We start from the raw sequence: 26,485 nt of genomic DNA on the forward strand, positions 1-26,485 counted from the left end.
GAGGGTTACAACAAAAGCCTCTCTTCAGTGCAATGAATGTTTGAGGAACCAACCCACTGCATAGCTTTGAATAATCTAGCAAAGAAAGAAGATCATAAATATTCTGGCAATTAAGAGAGAAGCAAATATTGGAGTTACTTGTTCCAGGTTTACACCAGTTAGTTCAAGCAGCTCTAACAGTCTAGTGAGGGTATCACAGGACATGGGGCTCAGCAGAAGGTGATATATATTTCACCTCAGAAGACCCAGAGTCACAACTAGTTGGAAACAAAGAAAGCTGGAAAGGTATCACTCTGCACTTGCCATGTTCTGATAATTTTTCATAGGTGTTGACAACTTTGAGTCAGGACAGTAGTCCTTATAGCCCCCTGGGATGACCCAGTAACAGTGCTGCGCTTCTGTGGCTGTATTGGGTTAGATCTGAACAAGCTCATCTTAACATAGCTTGGAGTGTGTACGCCTCTCTGAAACTTACAGTGCAGATAATAGCTTTAAAGATAATTCAAACAGAAAAACAGCTTTTCTTGGTTTGTCAAAAATTAGAGATACAAAGAACTTGTGTTTGCTTGGCAACATTTCCTTATGATTAATGTGAAAGTGTACTTCCCTGTTAACAGGTTCTTCACACATAGGCATAATGATTTTAAAATCTGCTTGTTTTTCGAGGTACACTGTTCTGTGATTTAGACAAACATTAATGAAATGTATGCGCTTTAAAGGAGAAGTTTGCCTCCCTTTGCTCAAATTCACATATTAAATTCAGCTACATGAATTTGGATGACTGCTGATGTGAAGAAAGCTCCTGTTTATTTTTGTGGAAAATAATTAATTGACTTCAGAGAAGAGGAAGGGAGTTTTCATTACTCTTCCCACATTTCTACAATGGGAATGGTGCCTGTGGAACATGTAGTCTGAACATTATTCATCTTTCCCATGGGGATTATTAGAAGTGCATTAGGCTTCTGTGAATTTCCTTACAAACCAAGATCAATTTCTAAGTAAGACTAAATGAAGAAAAATTGTGGTGAGTTATCAGACACAGTCCACTGTAGTAGCTGCTTTATAATGAGCTTTGAGACACACCATAATGCAGTCTATTGTTGCAAGTATCTTTTGTACGCACACTGCCTACCTTTTATGAAGTAATTGGAATTTAACGTGCTACAGCTTTGAAATGTATGAAGCCAAACCCCTAATGTGGGAAGCTTCTGGGATTAAACAGTTTTGCAATGAGAAATCTTGAATGTGTTTTGACTAATTTCAGTCAGTGTCTATTTTCCAGCATTTTTATATAAGTGAATCTCTTAATTTATGGGCCTTACCACTCTAATTAAAGATGTCATTGTTTTCATTTTACATTTCAGTCCTGAACGTTTCTTTCTAATGCAGCCATAATACTTTTACTTAATAATGAATTTCTTATTATAAAATATTAGTTGCTGATTAGAATTTTAGAAAGTAAATTTTTAAATGTGCACTTGGCTGGCTAATTTTAGGCAATCTGTTTTGCTGTCTTTCCCCTGTAAGTGATGATCCAGTAGGTGTGCCTGCTTATCAAGTAGATCAGTGCAACAGAAAAAGATCAGTGGATTGGTGGAGTTTGTGCTGAAGCCCTTACCTCTACAGTCAGTTCATCTTGAGGTTTTTCACTTGGACTGTTTTTGTTCCTTGGACTGAATGTTTCCACTGTATGTGACCTGAAAGACCAAATGTTGATTTAGACCATGATATGCCCATAAGAGTCTGTCTTGACTTTGGTACATCTTGAGTAGAGCTACTGCTTTAATTTCCTCTGACAGGGGTCCAGTTCATGCAGACCAAAACTGCTTTGTAAAGTGAAGCAATGTAAGAACAACTGGGGCATGTGCTTCAAAACAGCACTGTTTCTATGAACCAACACCACTGTAGGATGTAGCCTCATTTACCTTGGAGGTTGCTGCCCTTTAAGTGAGGTGATCCTTTCTCTCATCACGAAGGATGAATGTACAACTGCCAAAGTACTTCCTGTGAAAGGATTTATTTTGATAGTTATCCACATAAAGCTTAACTGTGGTCATCTATGAGGAACAGACCAATCCTAAAATAACATGACTAGTTCAAAGTATGATTTCAGTGTATTAACAGAACTGACAGTCACATTCCTCAAGGATGGTTGTTTAAAAAATCATATTACTTTTTCTCACTGTAAAAATTATACTGATTTGCTATGGGTTATGTACTTGATACCGCAAAGTATGTTCTTAGACATAGATCATCATGTTGTTATAAAAAGAAAAATTAAAAATCCAAGTTTATATTTTAAATAAAATTGTTTCAACATATTTGCCATGCTCTTAATTTTTATCTCTAGTATTATACCCTGATTGGATCAGAAGTTTTCTGACAAAACAGGTTTTTGATTCCATGATACCAAAGATGTTTTCCAGAAATGCAGGTTTGAAGAACTATAGTGACAGTTTGTTTGATGGCCAGTGGATATCACATGGTTTCTAGAATTTCACGCCCTTTGATCACCCCCAATTCAGCTATCAGATCTGGAGTCTACAGATACCCTGTTTATAGGAGGAAGTTTTAGGCCTCATCTCCCTGCTGTGGTCCCAGGTTCCTAGGCCCAGCTCTGATGCTCCCTGGTGTCTCTGGAGCCACTGCTTTTGCCCAGTGAGGACCTGAGAAGGTACAAATCTTGTGAGGTCTAGTTCTGCTGAAGTTTCTGAGTTTGGGATCCTGGTCTTATCTGCTTCCCCAAATACTTAAATTATTAATTCTTAGTTAATATTTTCCAACCTGGATTCTGCTGAAAATGATACATTTCTTCCCTCAAAAGGAATGTGTTCCTCTTCTTATTCTCACACCTGCTATTACCATAGAAATAGCTGTTCCAATATTGGACACAACTCTGTATCTTAGTGACTTTTCAGTTACTTTTGAGTGTTGCTTGTACTAGGTGCAGAGTACTGACCTAATTTTACACAGATTTGTTCAAAGCGATAAAGCAGATTCTCAAAGTTCTTCTAGATGTCTTTTCAAAATGCTTAAGCCCTAGTTCAGCCCAAGTTTTTGGAAAGAAAATGTGAACTGAGGTACACCTAATTTAAAACTGAAGTTGAAAATTCTGTTTCTTTAAGTGGACTCGGGACTTTAAAAAATATTTCTCCTATCCCATCTGTTATTAAGGATGACAGGAAGACAGGCTTTCTGGCAGTCATTTGAAATCCTCAAATGTATCACCCCTTTCTAATTAGTAGTCCTTAAATACAGTATGATGTTAAGAGTTAAAAAAGAGATACATGTATTAAAGCATCCTGTCTGTCTTCCTGTCAACATCCTTACAATGTATTTTCAAGTGTTTTATTAGTGCCTTAAAGAAAAGACTTATATGATGTAGCTTAGCACACTTGCCTCAGGAGTCTGTCACTGCCATTAATATGGTCTGTTTCGGCCTAGGGAAACTGGATATTCATCTGTGTCTTTATTTCCATGTTCTTATTTCTAGTTGTGTCCCCATCTGCCATATCTCTCTCCTTGACATTAACACCTTGTAGATATTTGTAGATTATCATGTTCTCCCTATTGAGTAATACTTAGCCAAACTGAATATTTATAGGTTTCTTAGTTCTCCCCCTTAAACAAATCCTTTCAAAGATCTGAACAGATTGTTGATCTTTTCAGAAGTCATTCCTGTTGACAGTACCTAGGTTTTAACTTAATATTTTTGGTGTGGTTGAACTAGAATTCTGTAGGAAGGAACTATTTGGAGTGTCATATGATGTTCATAGCCCCAAATTACTTCTTTTTATGTGACCCGATTGCATGTTAATTCAAGTTCATTTTGGTCTCCACTCAAGAGACCTTACACAGAATTTTCCAATTTTCTCTCTTGAATTGTGTATTTTTAGTTTGGAGTATATTTCTAGATGGATTCAGTTTGTGTGATCAGTTAACTTCAAATGTGTGTTGTTTATTGCATATCATTAACGAACACAGTAAATAAATTTCAGCATAATTTATTTTTATTTTCTAGATGCAAGTACAAGCAAGATGAAGTTTAGGCATATTTGATATGATTTAATCTTCATAAAACTGCGGCCAGTCTCTGAACTGTCTAATGATTTCTTTCTCTCCAACCGTTTTCCCTTAATTTATTAAGGCTAAAAGATAGACTTTGAAGCAATAATATCAAGAATAATTTTATTGTTTTTCTCCTGAGATAGTCATAGCTATATTTAGCTTTCTAGTGTAATTTCTGTTGTTTATTTATTTTTACAGAGCTATTATTTTCTTAATAAAGGTTTGTAGCTAATTTATTTGCTTGTTTTGGCTGCATGCTCTCCGCAGGTGACCTCCTAAATAAACAAAAAAGTTGGTATTGATGTCAGAAAAATTTTAGTGTTCATCTTAACAAAGCCATTAATGTAAAGATCACCTTCTATTAATCTTTTTTCCTCTTTTTCTCTTGTGGGAATAACACTTCATTTCAGGTGATTTGAATGGTTGCTCCTTCTTTCTGCTTTTTTTCATACTGACTTGTTTTTATATCATCTGATAAAAGTTGAATTAATTTTTAAAGACAAGTAGATTTTATTTTTGGTTAGCACTTGAAGGGACAAGGATTGTTGAGTTGATACTCTTCTTCTTTGTGGGAGAAGAATTTGTATATTTTACTCCTGTTTTTCAATTACACCAGTTACATATATGACATGTATGTAGGGTATGAAAAATGTAGTCTAGCAGAGGATAAAGGGACTCTCCATGAAAACACATCTTACATGCATTTGGGAGGAAAGGAGTAAAGAATGGGGCTAAAAGGTAAAGAAATTGTCAGCTCTTGTCAGCAAAGATTGAACCAAGAGAGACGACTGTCAATGAAGTTGACTGGAAAAGTTCCAAATAAAGCGCAATCAGACAAGAGCAACAGCAGAAAAGAAGCATGTAATAATAATGCTGAATGAACAAAATCCAGCGGTAGGCATCTGTGTCCTTCGACTGCCGAATTCACCCAATTAGCAGCAGTAAAGGTTGACTGGACAGCAGTGACAAGCAATAAAGTTATAGATACTCCATGCTATCATCTGCTACTGCATCCAAAACTGAATTATTGTTTAATTTGTCTAGTGATTGTCAAAAGAACATTCAAGGATAATTGGGGCTTAAAGTCTTCATGTGTTTCTTTTTTGGTCTTTCTCGCTCACACAAATATAAGCACAAATATGCTTTTATTTGTGTGTGTATATGTGGATTATAGGAAAATGAAATATTTGATAAAAACTTGTGAATGTGGGCAGACGTAATCTTGACTAAGCATGTTAATTGAATTTTTGTGTTTGCAAAATGCATAATATGTATAAAAGGAATTATATATCTTATGATTGCAATTTTTTGCAGAATGCACAAGCTAAAACCAGATGTATGTGTTCCCATGCCTTTTCTTTATTGCCATGTCTCTGAAGGGGGGGGTGAGTGTTAGATGCAGAGCGACAGATGACTGAATGAAGGAAACTCAGACTGAACATTGAAGTCTTTCCTTCCCATAAGTTATTTACCTTCATCTGAGAGCAATTTCTCTCATTCTCTTTGGATTTTGTCATATTCTTAATATCATCAGGTCTTCATTTGCTAACTGCTTTGAAAATAAGGTTAAAATCTTTCTAGTCATGAAAACACTGGAACATTTGAAACAAACAATAAAATAGTATCTCGTTTCCATTCATGGCACATCTGACATGCAATGATCATCAGGTATTGCTTGTAGATTTGCAGCTTAAATCTAGGAATAGAAAATGTTACATTTTACATGAGATACAGTGGGTTTTTTAATTGATTTAATTTATAATTTTATTTACAAATTTCTTTTTTTACCTTAGTTTTTCAGTGAAGGTAACAGCTGTACAGAGTACCCTGAGTTCTGATGCTAGCTTTTGTTATACTTGGTTTGTGGTGTCAAGAAAAAGAAAATCAAAGAAATCAAAGAGTTTGATTGACTTGCTGAAGTGCTGGCTATACATGAATCATGAGAGTCGGTGAATGCTTTGCTAAAATCCTCAGTTCAGTGCAAAACAGCACCCTTTCTCTTCATGCTCATTCTCTTTGTTGTATGAAGTAGTTTTTCTCGACTCAGTAGATTTATCTGTCTGAAAGACTTCCAAAAATTCATTATATGTGAATGTGTGTTTTGATTTCACTGAGGAGGAAATTCACTTTCCCTGCATAAATCTGAAGCTCTGTGACAGTGAATTACGAAGGTCAGTAAGGACTGTTAAGAAACCCCTTCCCAATTACAGTGAAGGTGAAATCTTCGACTCTTGTTTACAGGATCCATACAATCACAGAGCCTCTCTTCTCTTTGTGTGCAATTACCACTGCCTGTTACTGGTAGGTAACTAACCCTAGTTAGGTAGTAACCTAGGTACTAACCTAATTAGTAACTAGCCCTAGCTGGTAGGTAGGTAATGACTACCAGCTATGGAGACTTACTCCAGGCTTAAGAAGAGAGACAAAAATTGTCATTATCTAGCTCTTATATTGGCTTGCATTAAGTCTACAGAAATTGAAGTTGTTAAAAATGAACTGATGAACAAGCAAAGAAACACAGCATCATCACCATTTTAGAGATGGGTGAGATGTGTAAGGATGATCTTATACTATGAGCTGTTCTAACATTGGAACATATATGGTATGAAGTATTGCTATGCCTCAGTTGTCATATGGAAACTTACTGTATTTTACAAGCTCATTTATCCTTTAGTTAAGCATGAGAGAGTGATCGTGTTGGACATTTAGTATTCAGATCTCTATGATAATGGCAGTGCCCTGAGTTTCTTCTGAAGGAAGCAAACTTTTTTAGCTGTTATAACTTGCAGCACTTAGCATTCCTTATGCACAGTTTGGGATGTTCTTAGCATTTATCTTTCCGTGTGACTGTGCCTTGACTTACTGTATTTCAAAAGAGGGCTCATGTTCACTTGTTTCTAGTATTTGTATTTAATTGGATATATTGTTACATTTGAGAGGTGCTAAAGAAACTAGTCTCTCCACTTTTCCTAATTTATGAACAGACATATTTGCAAAACTTGGCCCATTGATTTTTTTTTTTTTTTTTTTTTTTTTTTTTCCTTGTGTCTGCTGTGTCCACATGGAGGAGGGGGATTAATCAAATTTTTATCATGATTATGTTTGCCTTGCTGCTGATTGCAAGCTGGTGGATTGAGTAGAAACTACACACTTCAAATGTATCTCCTCTTTCTACAAACAGTATTAAAACACCTTGCAGTAGTAAAGGTTTAAATGGCATAGGCAACAATTTAGGTCTCTAACAGTGTAGAAGCCTTTGGGAAGAATCTTGATACAGATACATCATTATTGTACATAGGCTAGATAAGGTTGCTTCTAATAGTAAAACTGTAAGATTCTTATGCATCAATGGTTTCTGTAGATTTTAAAGCTGTTATGCAGCAGATCCTTGTTGATTAGTTCCATACTCTTCCTAAAGCAGATCAGCATGAATTTCATCTGTGCATAAGAGCATGTACTATGATCAAAAGACAAAGTATGACTTTTCTGTTGAAAGGTCATGTAATTGTACAATTTCAAAGATTTCAGGCTAGTTTCAAAGACCATTATATTAAGATATCTGAGGAAATTTCTGCTGTTCCACAAATAGAATGATCTTCTGATGAGGTCCTATCCATCAACAGCTGTTTCTTTGATCTTTTATGCATAGGAGTGTAGCTTATTTTAAGCAAAGATCAAGGTGCGTCAACTTTGCCAGTCTTGAGGGTTGGATTCATCTCTCATGTCTTTAGCTGTCTGTGCATGAGTAGTCTAGGCTAAACCTACCATTAAATGTCCCTCTCTGTTCCACTGAGAGAATCAGACACCTTCAGGAGTGACTGATATGGCCCTTTCTAGGTGCCAGTTTTGGAATGTGAAGAGTTGCAGCCTTGAGGTTATTGACCTCCTTGGTTTAGAAGCTGTCTGGAAATCTAACTTAAATGAACTGCCTAACTTCTAGGTGGTTGAAATTAAGGTGAAATCTACCTTAAATTAGTAGAAGTGTCAAAGACTGTTTCTTAAGGTTAAAACTCTTATGTCCAACGGTTTTTTTAGCATACAGTTTTTTGTTCACTTAAATATTTTGAGCATGTGTCATTTTTCCTTGTTAAAATATCACCCAGTCCATTCAGTATATGTCATATGATGGCACTGTGAGACAAAGATGTCCTCCTACACTAAGGATCAAACAGAACTTTCTGATGAATTTTTTTCTTTTTTGGTTGTCAGTGGAGGGGAGGCTGGGAAAAATCCTCCACTGCTATGTGGGCTTGGTTGAATGATTAGCTCTTTTTTAAGTGCCTGAACACACAGATTCACATAGTAATTAAATTCCTGCTGTGGAAATTACTATTCAAAGAAAACAATAAAAAAAAGTTTTTGATTAAATGCTATATCAGCAATGAAATGCAACATTTTATTGGTGAGGGAGAAGCAGCTTATGAAGAAGAATATTAACATTAATGTCTTTTCTTTGGAAACTTAGGGGAAAGATATAGGACTTATTCTATTGTTTCGCAACTCTAGAAATTTTCATTTACATGGTTTATACCCCCCAGTAAATAATTTCATGTCAAATGTTTTCTTACAGATGACCCACATCTTCTTCTAACCCAGACCCTGAGCAATGGTAATAGTGTGTTCACGTGATGCCTCAGGATAGAATTTGGCACAAAAATTCTTGCCCTAGTATAAACTTTCCTTTGGTGCTAGAACTAATGAGCCCCCAAAACTAGTTTGAGTCTTTCATTTTCATTTTTACTTCATCTAATTCTACTTCATATTGCTGGTGAAGACTCACAGGGGTATAATTTTTCATCATAGCATATGAAATATAGAATCATGAAATAAAGGAAGGTGCAAGGAAGCTCTGGAGGTCGTTTAATCCAACCATTATTCAGAGCAGTGCTATCATAATGGAAGAACTTAAGGGAAAATGGAAAAGGAATTTAATCCTTCAAGTCTGCGACTTCTTTGTGTAAAAAAACTTCATAGCTTCTTGTTCCACATTCAGTAGAGAAAATTGTATGCCAAGGCCATAGTGCACAGATGGGCATATTTAATATGTATAATTTTATTTATATCATTTTAATGATAAAATGATTAATTTTATCACTTTTATAATTTAATTTTATCATTGTATCTTTTACACAAATCACATGATTGCTTTACCCAATAACTATTTAAAATGGATTTACTGATCCTAAGGTTAGTTTATTATTGTATTTTTCACTGTCCTTGTATAATTTTCTGTGTCTTTTGCTTCAGACGGGTTGAATAATTCTGTCTGAGTAAGAAATCTAGGAAATTCTCATTAGAAAAAAGCTGTGTTCATTTCTCCGAATGTTGTTCAAACATGAGGGGAATATATCCTGTAGTTTAGTTTTATAGAACACCTTGTGAAATTAAAAGTGATCTAAATTTTCCTCTGAGCAGGTCTGTTCCTTGGCAACAATTCTGTAGTGAGCTGTACTGTCATATGTCCCTTTCCAGAAAGACACTGTGATATTTATAAATCTATCTAAGAATACAGATAACCCACACACGAAAGCATATGTCAGGGCATAGCTGTCAGTCCTGTCAACTTGCAGTTCTTTGAAGGAGCAGAAAGGCACATTGACTCACCAGTGTGTGGCCCAGATTTTAGACCTTTGAGCTCTGTAGAGTCTATTTTGCGTTAATACATTTTACCAATAAATTTCCATATGTAGAGATTTAGAGACAGCACTGTTGTGGAAGCTGTTACAAAATATTAGAGCAGATAATGTCTTAAGAATTTGGCACATTCTGTTTGAAAGGATCTGGCAATGTATCGTGGACTAATAGCTACAACACTCTGCAAGAGGTGACTTTTTCCTTTCTGAAGGATACTGCAAGGGCAGAAAGGAGAAGGTCCTTCCTGGAACACAGAGGATAACTCAGTATGTTAGGGAAGCAAGTGAGAAGTAATTTGTCTGTCTGAGAAACGGTAGTGTACAAATATCCACATTGTGATGTTCAAAGTCCTGATTCAGCAGAACGCTTCCTATTGTATTTAAATGCTTTCCTGGATTGGGACATCCATGTGCCTGGAAGGATTTCCATACAGCTACTGCCACATATCAGCCCTCAGCTCAGCTACCAGCTCAGCACAGTCTTGAGCAGCTGCCAGTCAGTCACATTATTAAGGCTTGAAATGCTCCAGGCTGGCTGAGTGGGGGATTACTTCTGCCTGTGGTTTCTTTCTAAACTGTGTCACCTACTTCCCAGCCTGCCCTCACTTCAGCTCAGTGTCTGTGTAAGGCAGCCAGTTCTGTGAAAATGAGTTTTGAGCCTTCTGGATGCAGTTAATCTGTGAGGCAATCTGAGTCTTTCCTGCATGGGAGTATGTTTTTCAGAGTGTGAGAATTGTTTATTAAGGTCCTTCTCTCAGTGTGTGCAGTGGGAAGAATGTGTACAGCTACCACTCCCATGAAATATTATCGTAGTTGATATTTGAGGAGGAACTGTGAACACCAAACACCTTTTCTCTACAAAAATAATTTCTTTTGGCTCAGGAAATCCCTGAACTAAAAATTACTAGTTGCAGAGAGGGAATTTTGGAAATGAGCATGTTTTTTTTCCCTGTGCTTATCAGAAGACAGGTTACCTGTACCTCTGTTTTGAATTGGAAAGTCTGCTTGCCTGTTATAACATTAACTGCTCCTTACTGGCAAAGAAAAAAGAAAGGTACCCACCGGCTCTTCTTTTTCCTACTCTGCCTTTCAATAATGTCCACAAAAAGACTTGACTTTTCAACTCCGAAATCATTCCTCACTGCCATGGCTATATGTAACTCTTCATGCTGTTGCCTATTTGGAAAAATATCTCTGATGTCTCCTTTATCTTCTGAACTGAGCGACACTTACACTTTTTAAAATAGATTTGTAAGCCCTTAACCAAGATTGCAGGAACTTTTGAACAACACTATGTGCATAAGAAGCTTGAAGAATAATTAAAAAATTAGTTAATTTTTCTTTCAGGAATTAGAGCTTGAACCATTATTTTGTGGTCTAATTAATAAAGAAAGTGTTTTTAAGTCTTGTAATGCAATGTCCCAGTTTTGACTGAAGGGAAATATGGGTTTTAATGTGTTCAATTGGTTATCAATATGCAGACATATATTGGTCAAAAATGTTAGATTTGAGGAGGTTTTATAAAATGTTCTTGAGAAGACAATGGCTACTTCTCAGACTGTAGAATGGTGTCTTTCCACTTGCATTTTAATGTCAAAGGTTTTTTTCCTCAAAAATTACGTGGGGAAATGAGAGAGAAAGGAGAATGAATTTTTAATCAGGGTTTCAAGAGACAAAAAGCTCAGGAGCTTTGAACATAAAGCAAATTATTGGATTTGCTTATTGTGAACGTACTGATTAACAGAAGAAGCTATTAAGAAATAAATCAGCAATGATGAAATTTACTTTAGGCATGCTACTGCATTCCTTTATTTTTTATAAAATATTTTTGCCTCTTCACCATAGAGTGTAGATGGGTTGTGAGTTTTCAGTGTTGCATTTACTTTCACCTCACTTGGAATAGGCTGTTTTGATGGAAGAGTGCAGTTTTCAATATGGTGTCACTGGAAATGATAGAAACCAGAAAGCAGGTGAAAACAAAACAAAACCCAGCACTTCTACGTACAAAAAGGGAAAATCATGCTTTGGCAATGAGGAGGTGTAAAAAGGGGTAGCACACAACTCTTTTAAGATTCAGTATATCAAAAAAACACATTATAGAACGTTCAATTCAGACAAACAAAATATTTTTATATTGATCATCCTTGTTTGTTCTTGACTTTTCTCTCTTAGTCCAGTCTGGACTATCAGTTCTCATTGATACCACTTCTGTCACGTTTCCCCATCAGAGAATGACCATAGCTCCAGTGCTTTTTATCTTTCCTTGTGAACCTCCTTTATCACTATTATACAAAACCACTATCCCTCCTGTCACTCAGGTGTTAGCTATTTCTGATTCCTCTGCCTTACCCAATATCCAAATACTGCTACATTTTCTTTAAAATTTCTGTAAGCTTTTTTTCCTTTCCACGTAGTTATGTCTTTCCTCTCATCCTCCACTGATCAATGCAGGCTGCTTTTATTTTATGCCTCTGACACTCACATCAGCTTTTCTCCACCTCACTATTACAACAGCTGCTTCAAAGATCAAATTAATGAATCTTTCCTCCCCCTGTCATTTTCCACGGTAAATCCATTGCAGCCAGTTCAAGTTGTTCCTCTTTATCTAAAAGGCCTCTCACAGGTTTCTTGCTCTTTTTCACACCTGTTCATGTTTCATTCCCCATTGTGCCTTCCAATATTCCACTCTAGAAATGCCTTTGGCCTTTGTCCATCTCTTCACTGTTCCTTAACTATGGGGGTCTGGTATCTTCTGGTTTTTTTGGTTGGTTGTTTTTTGGGTTTTTTTTCCACATCTGTCTTCTCTTTGTAATTATTTCTAAAGAGCTGTCTTTCCATTTGTATGCCTAATGCCTCTGAACTTGCAGTCTCAGTTATATGCTGCCCTTTTATCATTAGCCAGCTAATTAAGGACACATAAAGGAGCAGTCAGCACAGATGAAGAGCATGCATTCTGTTAAAAATGCTCAATTTAAGTGTAAATTATACATATAATCTATATTTTATACATATATTTAAAGGACATAAATGAATAAATATAGTTATGGTAAACAAATAATGCATGCTAGTGTTGCCACCTAATGTGCATTTCATATGTTATTAATATTCTTTAACGATAACTGTTCTGGGAAAGCAATGATAAGGGCTGCATATACAATATAGCTTGGGAACTATAGATATACATGTATAACTGATATTATTGTTCTAAGTCAAGCTCTAGGCAGATTTTCTTTTGCTGCAAACTTAATGTGAGAGGTTAATGTGCCCCAGTGTCTTGTTACTAATAATTTGATTACACGTTTTCTTCCTTTGTAAAAAAAAAAAGCCTTAAACTGTTAACACTTTTCAACTCAGTGAGGAAAAAAACAGAATACCTTATCTGCAGATGAAATAAAATCTTGAAAAGACATTTTTATGAAAATCATATTTCACTAAAAAGAAATATATGACCAATATAATGGTTATTCTCAATATAAGAAGACACAGCAAGGAATACTTCAGGGCAATAGCATCAGTGTTGCAGGCTTTTTCTTGTAGAGAACCATATAATGAAGCAGAAGTGGAGCTTTATTGCAAGGCATTCTTGGTGTAACTTGCCTTGTATTGGGCATATATCTCTATGGTTTAGTGAGAAAACCTGTATCAACTTTCTTGCACCCAATGAAAACTTCAGATTTTGGCACTCTTATCAGTAGCTCTATGTAGTTTAACCTGTGTTTATGAGAACATCTACATTTTTTGTTGTAGGAGCATGTTTTTTAAAAAAAATCACAGATACTACAGAACACAAAATGTTGTGTAGTCAGACAAACCAAAGGTTTTAAAAATCTCTTTAGATACATACTATATTAAGTAGAAAAGCTTTTTCCTTTCTTCTTCTGAAAGTCAAGCAGTTCACAGAAGATCTAAACTATGTACTCTTAAGTGAAATTTTAAATATCCATTTATTTTTGCTCCCAGTCTCAGTTTTTCTGTGAAAGTTGGCATGGCTTTAGCTTAATTTTCCTAATCTTGCAAAGGAAAATATTTTATATTAAGGGTGATATATCAGCTTGTCTTTTTTTTTTTTTTTTTTTTCCAGCAAATCTGTTTTCCTTGGCACATGCAGAAAAGTTATAACCACAAAGGCCATTTCCCTAGTGTCTTTTTGAGACAATCGTGAGAAAAGTTCTTGAAAGCATTTAGTGTGTGAGTGAGGTTTCGGTTCTTCAAAAGAGCCTAAAATTTTCTTCCTGAGAATCTGGAAATCCTTTGGAAGCCCTATTTCACTGAAGCACTGAATGATACAAAACTGTGTGGACACATAAGAGGAAGCACTTCAAGAGTGAAAGCAGAAAAACAACCACCAACAACTTAACTTTCATTGCATATATTGCAAAAGTAAATTTCATTTTCTTAGTACATTTTTTGCTATCAGATTTTCCTTCCACTCTAATGTATACTTTCATTTCCACTTTTCAACAGCAAAACACAGCTAGTGGTTTTTCTTACAGTTTCAGTCTGGCCTTCACATGTGATTGAATGTAACCTAGAAGAGGTAACAGCAGGTGTTTTATTTGTGATTCTTAAATAAACATGCAGAGTAGGAGTGGAACAAATAGGTAGCATTAGCTCTATTCTTAGAATTGTGTGCAAAATAACTAATTCTTCTCCCATCTCACAAACAAGACATTGTAAATAAGTTTTTTATTGTTTATTGAAAGCTGACAGCATACTTGCTATCGTGTGAGCAAGACTTTCTGCTTGTAATCTTTTGCTGAGGGCAGATACTGACCTCACTAATACGCAGAAGGGCTGTTTGCTCAGTTTTTGACTGCAGGAGCACTTTTTTTTTTCACTGGAAGTAAACAATGGAGTTTAAATGTATCTTGTGGTAAAAGCAGGAAGTCTTCATGCCCCAAAATATGACCAAAATAATGCAGGTGTGATGGGTTTGCACAGATGTTCAAAGCCAAAGCAAGTTTGTGAGTGCTTCCCAGCCCAATAGGATAGAGTATTTGAAGGATTTCAATAGCTATCTTCCAAACTGTAGTAAAGGTTTGAAAGATTAATTAAATTTGAGTGCTATTTATTAATAGATTTAAAAAAAAAAATTCCTAGTCTGTAATTAACAGCATTATTGTGAAGATTGAAGGTTTTATGTTGTCTGTGAGAATGTTGTAAGTAATATCACACTGAATGCAGAACAGCATGTTCTTAGGTTATGCATGGGCTTAGTGTATAGCAGATATAATGCTATAACCATTGTCTGTGACATATAAGAGAGGAACAAAATGAAGAGGATGCTTATCTGCATGATAAAAGTCTTGGACGCACAGGAAGGACTGTAGTCAGTGAAATAATGTGGGGTCCCATACGTTCATAGAACTTCATGGACACCAAGGTTATAAAATGCTGGCATTTGCCTTAACATTAAAAAAATGAGTACAGTACATATTTGAGTAAATATGTATTGTATTATTTAAAAAATAGGGATTGACAGACAAAAGCACAGTGCGATAACTGTGCATTAAATCAAAGGACAAGATTGAGTATAGTAGTATTCAAGTCACTCATTCAGACCCCATCAGACCCGCTGTTTTATTAGCTGCTCTTTATTTTCTTCACGTTATCTCATGTTTTGCAGCAGTTCAGTTACTATGAGTGAGAGTATCCTCAGAACGTATAAATATCTTCTTTTCATTTTTTAATATTATAAAGTTAACAAGAGAAAAATACTTTTCTACTTGTAAAAATTATTTTCTCGGCAAACACAAGTGGTTGCCAAAATGTGTGCAGAATAAGTCTCTGTTCAATTATTCACTCTGAAAGAAACTTGGATGGTGAGTTCAGGCTTTACAGATCAATGTAATCACCACATCTTGGACAGTTACAGGGGATGATATCTAGAATAGCCACATGGGGTTTTTTAATTTGCTGGAGATTTATTTCTACTTATTTTGGGGGACACACAATTATTTTAAAAATCATTGGTGCCTTAATCTTTAGCATCTTCACCATTGCAATATCTCTTAGTCTGACAAAGTGAGAAAGACCTTAGACCTTGAGGACTTTGGAAGAAAAAAATACGAAGAAGATAAAAGTACCATATTCATCCACTCCACTTTACTATTCTGCCAGTTTGAGAAAATTTGTGTCTTTTACGTTAAAGCCTGTGTTAGAAATGGTGGCAAAAATAACCCTCTGTAATGTATCTATTTGTGTAATTAGATGGCTGATATTGCAGCAACTCTTGGTAACCCCATCCTATTCTGTTCATGATTCCTGTTTTGACTGATGTACTCTCCAGAAAATGTGCACAGATGAAAAAATAATTTTAGTAGAGATAACCATGTTTTTTTTCTTTTTCTTTAACTGCATCTGTTTTAAGCTAGATGAATGGGAGAGCTTGTTTTCTTCCAGTTCACTTTTCTTTGGTTTATTATTTCTCTGAAAGGGTTGCTGTGACTCGCTTATAAATAAGTGCTAATGTCATTACTGCGGACAGCACAAGAGAGACAGACTGACATGGATCTCATGTTTTTCCAGATGAGGATAGGCATTCACTCAGGATCAGTGCTGGCCGGCGTTGTTGGTGTAAGAATGCCACGTTACTGTCTCTTTGGGAACAATGTCACCCTTGCAAGCAAGTTCGAGTCAGGAAGTCACCCACGCCGCATCAATGTCAGTCCAACCACATACCAGTAAGTCCTCCTAGCCTTCTCATACTGTTTTTATTTCAGCCTGTTTTGAGTTCAGTCTTGTAACGTTCTGTCCTCAACATGTGAACTTCAACAGAAAGACAGCAGGGCACCAGGACAGCTGGAACGAGGTGTGGCCTGAGGCTGACAGTGTTTGCAGGTGTGCATCAGAATGTGCAAAGTCAGACAGTGGAAGCAGGAGGGTCAACCATTCTTGCCTAAAATAATGTGTAACTGAGGAAGTAGAAGATGTCTCCCAAAGCACCGTAGTTTTATGCATTATTAACAGCTTTAGGCTAGGGATTTTGATTCCACCTGCTAGACACAGATTATGGAGAGAAGCATATTCTCATTGGCTCAGAAGAAAGTCTTTAATTTTGCCAGCGATGCCCAGCTTTGAAAGAGTTTTTATGCTTTCTTGAAGACAAAATTTCTTATTTAGCACTGTAAAGAGACACTTGATTGAAGCATTTTCTTAATGTAGGAAAAAAGATTGAAAATGGCAAAGCATTATTCTAGCTCTTTGAGGAAATTATGCAAATAGAGGGAAAGTTTGATTAAATCTGGTTATGAGGAACAGCTCCTAAATAAAAAAGGTGTTCCTTATTGTTCAAATTTGACAGCTTGACTATTAGAATTTCTGCTGCTTAGATTACTACTGACGTACTCAATTTTTTTGGCAGGAGATCTCAATCTTACTCTTTTACTAATGTTCTCTATCTGAACTAATTGTCTGAAGTACGGCTTTGCTCAGGTTTTGTAACTGTTTTTCTGTGGTAAATCTGTACACAATTGTTCAAGTAATACTGCTTTTCTTTTTTTTTTTTTTTTCTTCTCATACAGACTGTGAATCTCAATATTTTTTTCCAATACCTCTCTATGTAAATTAAAGTTTTAAAAGGGATTTCTTCATCCAAGTATTTCGGTGTCTGATATGCTAAAACGTAAATCAGTCAGAAAATAAAGTTAAAAGTAATTAAACCTAGTGAATAAAATTACATTCTTCTGTAGAGTCCATTCACTCAAGATCAGATTTACAGAATGGAGCAAGTGTAGTTAATTGGACAAGAGGCAGAAAAACTGAATAGACTTTTGATCATAAAATGAATGGAAGCAGATTCATACAGCTGTCTGGTAACATGCAAGAGAAACACAGACCCAACCTACTATTTGGTATAGAAAATCATGTTCATTTAAATACAAATAAATTCAGTTAATATATAGGAAATCGCTGTTAGGAACTTGGTGTCACTTGAAAAGAAGTTGTCTTTGAGACCTTCCAGGTACAGTATTCTAGTGGCTTTGGTTCCTGGTCTTCCACTGTGGGATAGGAGAAACCTTCTAAAACATTGTTTGAAAAAAGAACACAAAATTGCTGACCAGCTGTGTCCCAGTTTTGAAAACTTATCCAGTAGCAGGGCCTTTGGTGTTAATTCTGTACAATTGAGATAAGTGATTCTGGCAAAAAGTGACAAAAGGCCTTGTGATAGGGACATGAACTTTTCTTGTACAGGAACAGTTCTTATAAAGGGATGTTCTCCAACCCCAGAAGGTCTTTGAGATACTCTGAAAGTGCAGTTTGTACTTTTTCAGGGCTATGGTGTTGCTGAAGTTTGTGTCCCTGAGAGCAGAAATTGATAAACTAGACAGTTTCATGTTACTTCAAGAAAAATACAGTTGGAAATATAAGTAGTGAGTATACACGAGGCCAGTGATGCACTAAACTCTTTTCTTGTCAGGGTCACTTCCAGTCTACCAGTGCCAGTGCTGTTGAGTTTGGTTGCAAGAGGGATACAGCCCCTCTTCTGATTTGTGGTCATTGTTGAGCAACCTGATCTAGTTGATGTCCCATCCCCCTGATGTTGCCGGGGGATCGGACCAGGTTACCTTTAAAGGTCTCTTCCAGCCTAAGCAATTCTATGATAGTATGTTTTATTTTCATCACATTGCTGGTAAAAGGTCTGTTCTGGAAGCCAGTTTAAGGGCTTGTATATGGAGTCTGTTAGAAATCCTTGCTTTTATGCTGCCCTTTATCTGACTCCAAGTACACTGTAGCACGGAGAAGATGGCTTCTGTTTGTCTGTGTCTCACCTCCACCTGGCTGCCACTGGTCATAGCGTACTGTTAGTTAGTCAGATGAGGGTAACTGGGGTTTGGAGAGCATTCCTAATCCATACTAAGACCTAACTAGCATAATGTCAGTCAGATTTTCTCACCCTTTATGTCTTCCAGGTTTTATGAAAAAGAGGGCTGTAATTTTTTTCACTTCCCTTTAATCCTAGAAATCCAGTAGCAATAGGACTGTTTTTTCCAGAATGACCAAACTTTAACCTTACATGGTTATCATGGGTTTTACCTTTCAGAAAGTTACAAATTTAGACTGTTGCTTTCAAAAAGGGAAGATAGTAGAAAAGTGACTGATGATGCAGTAATGCTATAAAAACTGGAAAACCACAACAAAATACAGAATTACTGGTATTTATTTGCATTATTGTACCATGTAAAAAATCCACCATTGTGTGCTGAACAAATTCAGTGCTCGGTTCAGAGAACTGAGTGCAGAGTGCAGGTAACAGATAGACATAGTTACAGGTAAAGGAAGTAGAATTAGCAAGAAAATATATGTTTGAATGAAAATTTTATGAAAAAATTAACGTGCATGAGTTTGGCTACTTCATACCTTCTGGCATGGTTGAAAGCATGAGGACAGAGGGAAAAAGTCAAGAAATGACACTGCTGACACAGTGGCCAGGAGAGACTGCAATTACAAAATACTCTATAGGGCAGGATTATTCACAGCTTCTGAAGGTGACCTAGGAGGTTTGAACATAATATACTGGTATTATCCAAACAAACAAGTAGTAATCTGATGCATCTGTATATAACTTTTCTTAAATATAATTTGTGTGAGTATATAATTTGCTCTGTACAAATAAAGTGATTAATCACAAACTGAAATGTCTTTATAGCTGACCTTCTATTCCATCAAATTCTTCTATTTGATCATACTGTGCTGCTGTGTACTCAGTTAATATTTTTATTATATAAGAAACAATGTTTTCCAAAGTATATAATTTTGCAATCAGTGTGAAAATAACAGAATTTTCAATTAATTAAAACTACTGGCATTTATCATTACATGTTTGTCTATCATGCCCACTGATGAAAATTCTGGTACAGTTTTTGTGCTTACAAAGCATGCAGATACTGGAAACATGTCTAATACTTATCAGCTTCCATTTTACAGTACAGATTATGCATTATAAAGCATCATCAGCATTCAAATGATAATCACACTTCAGAATGCCTATTATTGGTTTCAGACACTTCCCTGTGAGCCCATAATCTGCCTATGTAAGAATCAGAGTCTAAAATTATAAATACAAGATGTCGTGTTGCCTAGCAGCAGCAGGGAACCTGCAGCAGCCTTGCTCCAGTTACACCTGTCTGGGCACAGCTCTGCAGTGTGAAACAGCACCTCTTACAAAGGTGGTCTTTGAATCTGTTGGGGATAAAAGCTCGGTTCTGTTCACAGTATCTTGTTCTCTTGACTCAGACAGGTCTTTTGACTGAAGCCCCATTTGCATTGAGTCACTGAGTACTGTGAAATGAAAGCACTGGAACAGCATTGGTAGAACTTCCAGTGAAACATGTGGAAACCGGAGAGGGAGTGGACAGGAAGGAATAGGAGAAGAATAACACATTTCTCTGTTCCTTTAGTAAGCTAGCAAATCCAGCTTAAGGTTTATGTAATTCATCTACATTATCCTGAACTGAATAAAATTACCCTATTTTCCATACTCAGGAAGAAAACACAGTGAGATTCACGAGACTCTTCTTCAGCACAGAAGATAGAGAAAATATTTTTAAATTCTTTGTTTCAGCCTTGAATAATGATATTTATCAGATATTAATATAGTATGCATACATTCATTCTGTTTCCCTAATAGTATTACAGTGTAATGCCTTGGGATCTCAAAGCAGTTATCAGAGCAAATAAACGTAATTGTTGCTATTTGTCAAGTAACTATTTAAAAATTAATTCTTTTACCTCTTCTTTCCACTTCTGGTCTTTTCAAAGTGTATTTCCCTTGTGGAGAAGGTGCTTCTGACATCAGATAATGGGTATGGATACTTTCCATTATCAGATGTTGGGCTATACATCTGGGACCTGAGTTTAGGCAAAGATGAACAGCCTGTATCCCACATCCTTATCTCATTTAGGAGAGAGCAGCCAAGCATACCTTCTTATTGAGCTGGGTGAGGTCACTGCTAGTTCACCTGCCTAAATTGTCCCTCAGCCTTTAAAAATGATTAAAAACTGCTGAACTTGAGTAGGTTTTCAACACCTATTTCACAAAATGTTGTATGGAAAAAGGTTTACTTTTAGGTAATTAAGAAGGGTGTATATACATCTCTATAGGGATTTTAATTTGAAAGTGTGCATTTCTATAAACTCCTTATAGATTTTTATTTTAATAAAATTATTTTTCCTACAGGTTATATCTATCTATATCATTTTTCCTACAGGTTATATCTATATCTACATCTGCATTTTTCTGCCTCATATGGATAAACAAATGGATTTATTCTCCAAGAGCCCTTTCAGATTATTTTAAATTTTATTTCTGAGCATCCTTTACAAAACTGTTTCTTTTTATATTGGTCAGTTCACCATGGGGACATATTGGTGGACAGGCAATTTATTTATAGCCAGAAAGGGAACACAGCTTATACATGGACACAAAAAGTTATTGTTCATCTAACTAAAGTATTAAAAGTCAGTCAAAATTAACTGGTTTATTCTTGGTTTTCTGTTCCCAATGTCATTTGCCTCCATAAGGCTGCACTCCCGTAGTCACTGTGATTTGTGATTACAGTCCTGGGGCCTCTGCTGTCCTCCTGTGCTAGTGCTTCATGACATTACATTTTTATTCAAGGTTCATAGATAGTTCACTCTACGCAGAATAACTCTGTGTTAGATCACTGTTCATCAGTTAACAGCATATGCTACACCACAGTTCCACACAGCTAAACTAAAGCTAAAACATACTTAGGCAATAGTCATCTGACTGCTAGACAGCTGCTAAAACTACAAAAAGCTCAAGCCTAGACAAATCCAGACAAGTCCTGAGGATCAGGGATTTGCACTATTAGAACAGTGCAAAGCCTGGGGTCTTTACTAGTAATGGTGCAATCCTGTTCACTGAGCCTAATTTTCTAATGTCCCAAACAAGGAGCAGAGACACAGAATTTCTTCTGCTTAGGTGAGTGTGAAATAAAAGTATTAAAGGTCATGGACAGGCAATCACCATGCTGAGCTGCATGTGCTATACAATATATTGCATTAAAAAGTCATGGCTAGTCCTTTCATAATCTTATTAAGTTGATCTAAATAAAAGAAGAACACCAATACATGAGCTTTCAGAGTTTAAAAAACCCCAGCAAAGTCCAATGTGAAATGAATTAGATCCAGACACAGTCATTTTTTTTTCAGTGTCCTGGTCTTTCTAGCATGTATAGAAACTGAGGGAGAAATTCAAACCCACTAAAATTTGTAACCAAGTGCACTGATTTTTGGCATTACAGTAACAAATTCATATTTTTATACAGTTAATTTTATGTGCAACCTACCGATATTTCTAATGAGTACCATAATAATTTATCATCTGAATTCATAAGGAAACAAATGAGCTGGCATATGTTATCAAACCAGATGCCCAGCTGGTGAGGTGACCCAATACTTGTTGCTACAGAGGAAGGGATCAGCAGTCTAGCAGGTTACCTTCTGATAACCCATTTGGGAACCCATTAATTAAATTTTCCTAATTGTACCAATTAATAGGTGGATGTGAACAAGGTTAACTACAGTTTTTACAGCTCTCTAAGAGTTAGGGCAGAAAGAACCATTTCTTTTGTTGATAGCTATCCCATAAATATTACCTTTCACAGGAAACTGACCTGGTGGCTTCACTTTTCTTGGTGCATGCTATATTTAGGAAAGCCATGCATATTCTCTTTTATTTTAGTGCATTGTATTTGTTTTAGAAATATTGTTCAAATTTTGGTCTATACAAAACAATTTTGCTAAAAGAAGTTTACGCTCATGTTCAGTTCTGAGTGGGTGCTTTTTCAACTCTGATTCACCAAATTGCCAAACCCTGACTTGACTTTTATTTAGGGTGTATGGAAATTCCTTGTACAGAGGTTAAAATGTGTGTGTGTGTGTGTGTATATATATATATATACACACACAAAATCAAAGGTGAATAAATATTTGGCTATTCTTAATAACTTGAATATTACATTCGTGTTACATGGTTTATTGAAGCAGCAAATGGTATAATTAGTCTCATATCTAATGAAATATGAGCATGTGTTTGAAGGTTATTCTATAATACATATTTTATATACATATATATCAGTTTATGGTACTTATCTCAGGAACTGTACATTTTATGGAGGGCCTGAGGAGGACAGAGGGGAGCAAACCATGCAGGCAGGTGAAGATGCTGTATGTTGTTCTGGGGAGGCTGATTCTCCTCAACTGCTCCTGCCGTGGTCAGGGGACAGTGAGTGGCAAGCTTGGCAAGCAAGAGCAGAAACCTGGCCAAGAATGGGCTGCATCACCACCAGGATTGGTTGCGTGCTCCTTACTGTCTGTTGACTCTGGAAGGATTTGGCCTGACTGCATGTCCTGAAGGTGTCTTTTGAGACAAGCCTGGTGTAAAGGGCGAGAGAAAAGACAGGCCCCTAAGCACTACAAATTATGCAATGCCATGCTCCTGCAGCCAAACAAACCTGCAGGCATTTGCTGGGCTTTGCAAAATTTGCTGGGATGTGGTGACCATGTCCAGCAAGCACTAGTCACAGCACTGGGGAGGAGGTTTCAAAGGTTTACACACACTGTACAGGCAATGTGTCCTCTCAAGACCTCATGGTGGAACTCAAGGTATATTAGAACAAGCTGAAGCTAGGCAAGTGCTTCCTCAGCACTGCTGTTTCTCTAAGCAGCTAAGAATTGAGTTGGTGCATGGGGTAAATCATTTATTCCTTTACCTGTAGACATATGGTTCTCAAAGAAGATCATCTTTTGTGTTTCCAGAGCAGTTGCTCTTTATATTTCCAAAGGAGTTGATACTCCAGACTGCTAAGTGGCTACTTCTCTTACCGTCTTATTCCTCCCTTTGGACAGATCCTTCAGTTTGTGATTGTATCTTGTTTGGGAAGGAATAGAGCAAATTAGCCCACTTTTCACAAAAACATCATAAAATATTGCAGCCATCCTTCCTGCTGAGCATGAGGGCAAGCAGAGGTACTTTTGTGGTATAAGTATTAATTAACCTTCACAGCATCCAGTGATAAGTGCAAAGGTTGACAACTCTGAGGTGATACTGCTTTCCAGCAGGCAGGGAGAGGGTATGAATCAGTGTGGAAAGCATGCACTCACCACAGAGGGCCTTACAACAAATAATTCTGTAGTAACAAATCTTTGTTAGTTCATTTTCTGAATATAGGAACTCACTGATCAAGATGTGACTATTTCTTGCCAAAACAGTTTGAAATATAATTACCCTATCATTTCATCTATGCAGAAAAGAGCTACAGCTTTTAAAAGTTGCTTCAAGGTTCCCACTAAGTATGATCCTAATTTCCATTCACACACAGACCTCCTGACATTGAAATGCTTCTTGTTTCCACTAGAAAATAACCACATTTTCTGCTTCCATACTGACACCTTTTTTTTTTTTTTTTTTTTTGTATGAAGGAACTGAAAATGAAAAAATAAGTGGGATGATTCTCAGATATCATCTCTTTTTGTCTGAAAGCCAACAGCATTTTCACCAGGGAAGGAACAGAACAAGAATTTAAACAGTTTGGGAAGATTTCAGGTTAGAAGGGGAAGCTGTCAAAGTTAATTAACTACAAATCAGTGTTTAAGAAATTCTTCCTCCCCTGAAACATCAAGAAGACAAGCTGAGGGCAGACCTAGTACCAGGCAATTTATAGGAATGCTTGAGTAGTGTGACCCTCACAATTTAAGCACTGAATTGTAAATTATGTATCCAACCACTTGAGTGAAACCCAGAATTTTGAACCTGTGAATAATCTTACTATAAAAATACCATTTGGAATAGTGCTCTTAAGGGAAATTAGCAGAAGTGATGCAGCAAAGACAGCTGAGATAAATGCTTTGGAATATTTTCAGACTAGTTGTTATATGCATATTCCTGAACTGCGGAGGTTGTGTAACTTCCACTTAAGCTCCATGACTATGGGACAATCTGGGGACATTTTATATAGAATTTAAGATGAAGGTGAAGGATAGACTGTGCTCTCATACTTTCAGAACAGGCAGTCTGATTTGGTCACAATAAAATGCGCTGAAAGTGGTCTGCAAGGTGAGACAAACAACCAGAACTGGTTGCCACCACCCAGGAAACCTTCCAGACCAGAAGGTTTTATGCTGGCTCTTCCGCTAAGCCAGAGAGAAAAAGCAAAAACTGCTCGTGTGGCTCGGCCTTGTCCTCGCTGAGGGTCTGCATTATTCATTCAGCTGCTTGGCTATTTGTCTCCATGAAAAGGAAGACAAGAAACTCAGAATCATAGAATCCCAGGTTCGAAGGGACCTCAGGGATCATCTGGTCCAACCTTTCTTGGCAAAACATAGTCTAGACAAGATGGCCCAGCACTCTGTCCAGCTGAATCTTAAAAGTGGCCAATGCTGGGGTGTCTGGGCCATGGCCATCAGCTGCTACTGTTTTGTTTTGTTTTGTTTCTTAACATTGCAAATGACCTAAATATAGGAGGGAGTGTTCCTGCAGAAAAATGTCCTCACTGCTGAGCACTGAGGATTAGCACATAACATATTTCTTCTGTATATACATAAAGCTATAGGAAATGAGAGGCAATTTCTGAACCATGATCTCATTCTCAGCCTGGGAAACCAAGTCAGGACCAATATATTGAAGGAATTTGAAGAACCTGTTCTTTAGGAGAAAGGTGACCAGAGGCCGTTTTTGCCCTGTCTTTCTAATAGTATAATGACAAAAGCCAGCAATTTTCTTTTTTTTTTTTTTTTTTTTTCTTAAAATTATAAAGTAAGCAGGATAGAATGTGATCATAAGTAGCTTCATTAGCTTTCGGTAAAGAAAGTTTCCTGCCATGCTCGCTTGGGAGCAGAAATGCTATCCCAGTGAAGATCAGCTAGACAATTTCTGAGGGTGAGAGACTGATTCAAACAGGGCACCTAGTGTAGGGCTGTGGAGCCTATTACAAGCCATAGTAGTGAAGGAATTTCCAACAGACTAACTGGTTAGTCACCCGTCACTCCTGGAGCATTTCACTGCAACCAAGTTACAATTCACAAAACAAGTGAAAATAAGGCCTTAACCTTTAATTAATATCTTGCACTTTTGTTCTATGAGGAAAATAGTGTGAAATATCAACTACGCTCAGTGCCAGTCCTGAACTGAATCAAAGAAAAAAAAAAATTACAGTTTCAGACTTGTATAACTGTCATTGCAATTAGATAATGTTGGGCTCTGAGAAGGAAACCATTGATTTTTAGCAAGTGCTAAATGCTCCATAGAGAATAGTCAGTTTGGGGAAGAATGACTGCAGCAAAAGCTTACAGATCTAGCTCAGAAATTTCTAAGAGTTCAATGTTTGCTTGCAGAAATCTAGTTTGGGAAGCAGCAAAGAGTTAATTCATATTTCAGTATAAAGCCTGCAGTTTTCAAATGCAAAATATTTACTACAAGCATTGCAGAGATGAAATGAGAGACGCTTCTCTGTGAAGGCCTCTGTAAACTCTAATGCAGTTTAGAAAAGATTACCGTATTTTGATCATAAAATTGACAGTCTGGAAAATAGATTAAGACATCCAAACTACACACTAAACAAAGACCACCACAGAAGTTCAAAGGCAAAAACATTGTTGGATTTATAATCAACTGATTATTTAAAAGCTAGGAAGAAAATGGCTTTATTTTTCAGTGAACTCAGATCATCTCAGCCAAACCCACGAAAAATGCTCAGTAAAGGAAGTACCATTCCATCTGCTGGGAATCCTGGCAAATTATCCTGGCAACAGGATTCATT

At 36.6% G+C, this 26,485-nt stretch overlaps 1 protein-coding gene across 2 annotated transcripts in view; it reads left to right on the forward strand.

Annotated features, from left to right (window-relative positions):
- GUCY1A2 (guanylate cyclase 1 soluble subunit alpha 2) overlaps positions 1–26,485 on the forward strand; it is a 175,593-nt gene that overhangs the window by 129,244 nt on the left and 19,864 nt on the right. The window contains exon 8 of one of the 2 annotated variants that reach the window (XM_074916225.1): positions 16,192–16,384. In XM_074916225.1, the coding sequence (XP_074772326.1) occupies positions 16,192–16,384 (193 nt within the window). The remainder of the gene's footprint in view (positions 1–16,191; positions 16,385–26,485) is intronic. The other variant, XM_074916234.1, reaches the window with a different exon arrangement.

The sequence above is a fragment of the Athene noctua genome, chromosome 1, assembly GCF_965140245.1.
Source record: "Athene noctua chromosome 1, bAthNoc1.hap1.1, whole genome shotgun sequence".
Taxonomy (NCBI): Eukaryota; Metazoa; Chordata; class Aves; order Strigiformes; family Strigidae; genus Athene; species Athene noctua.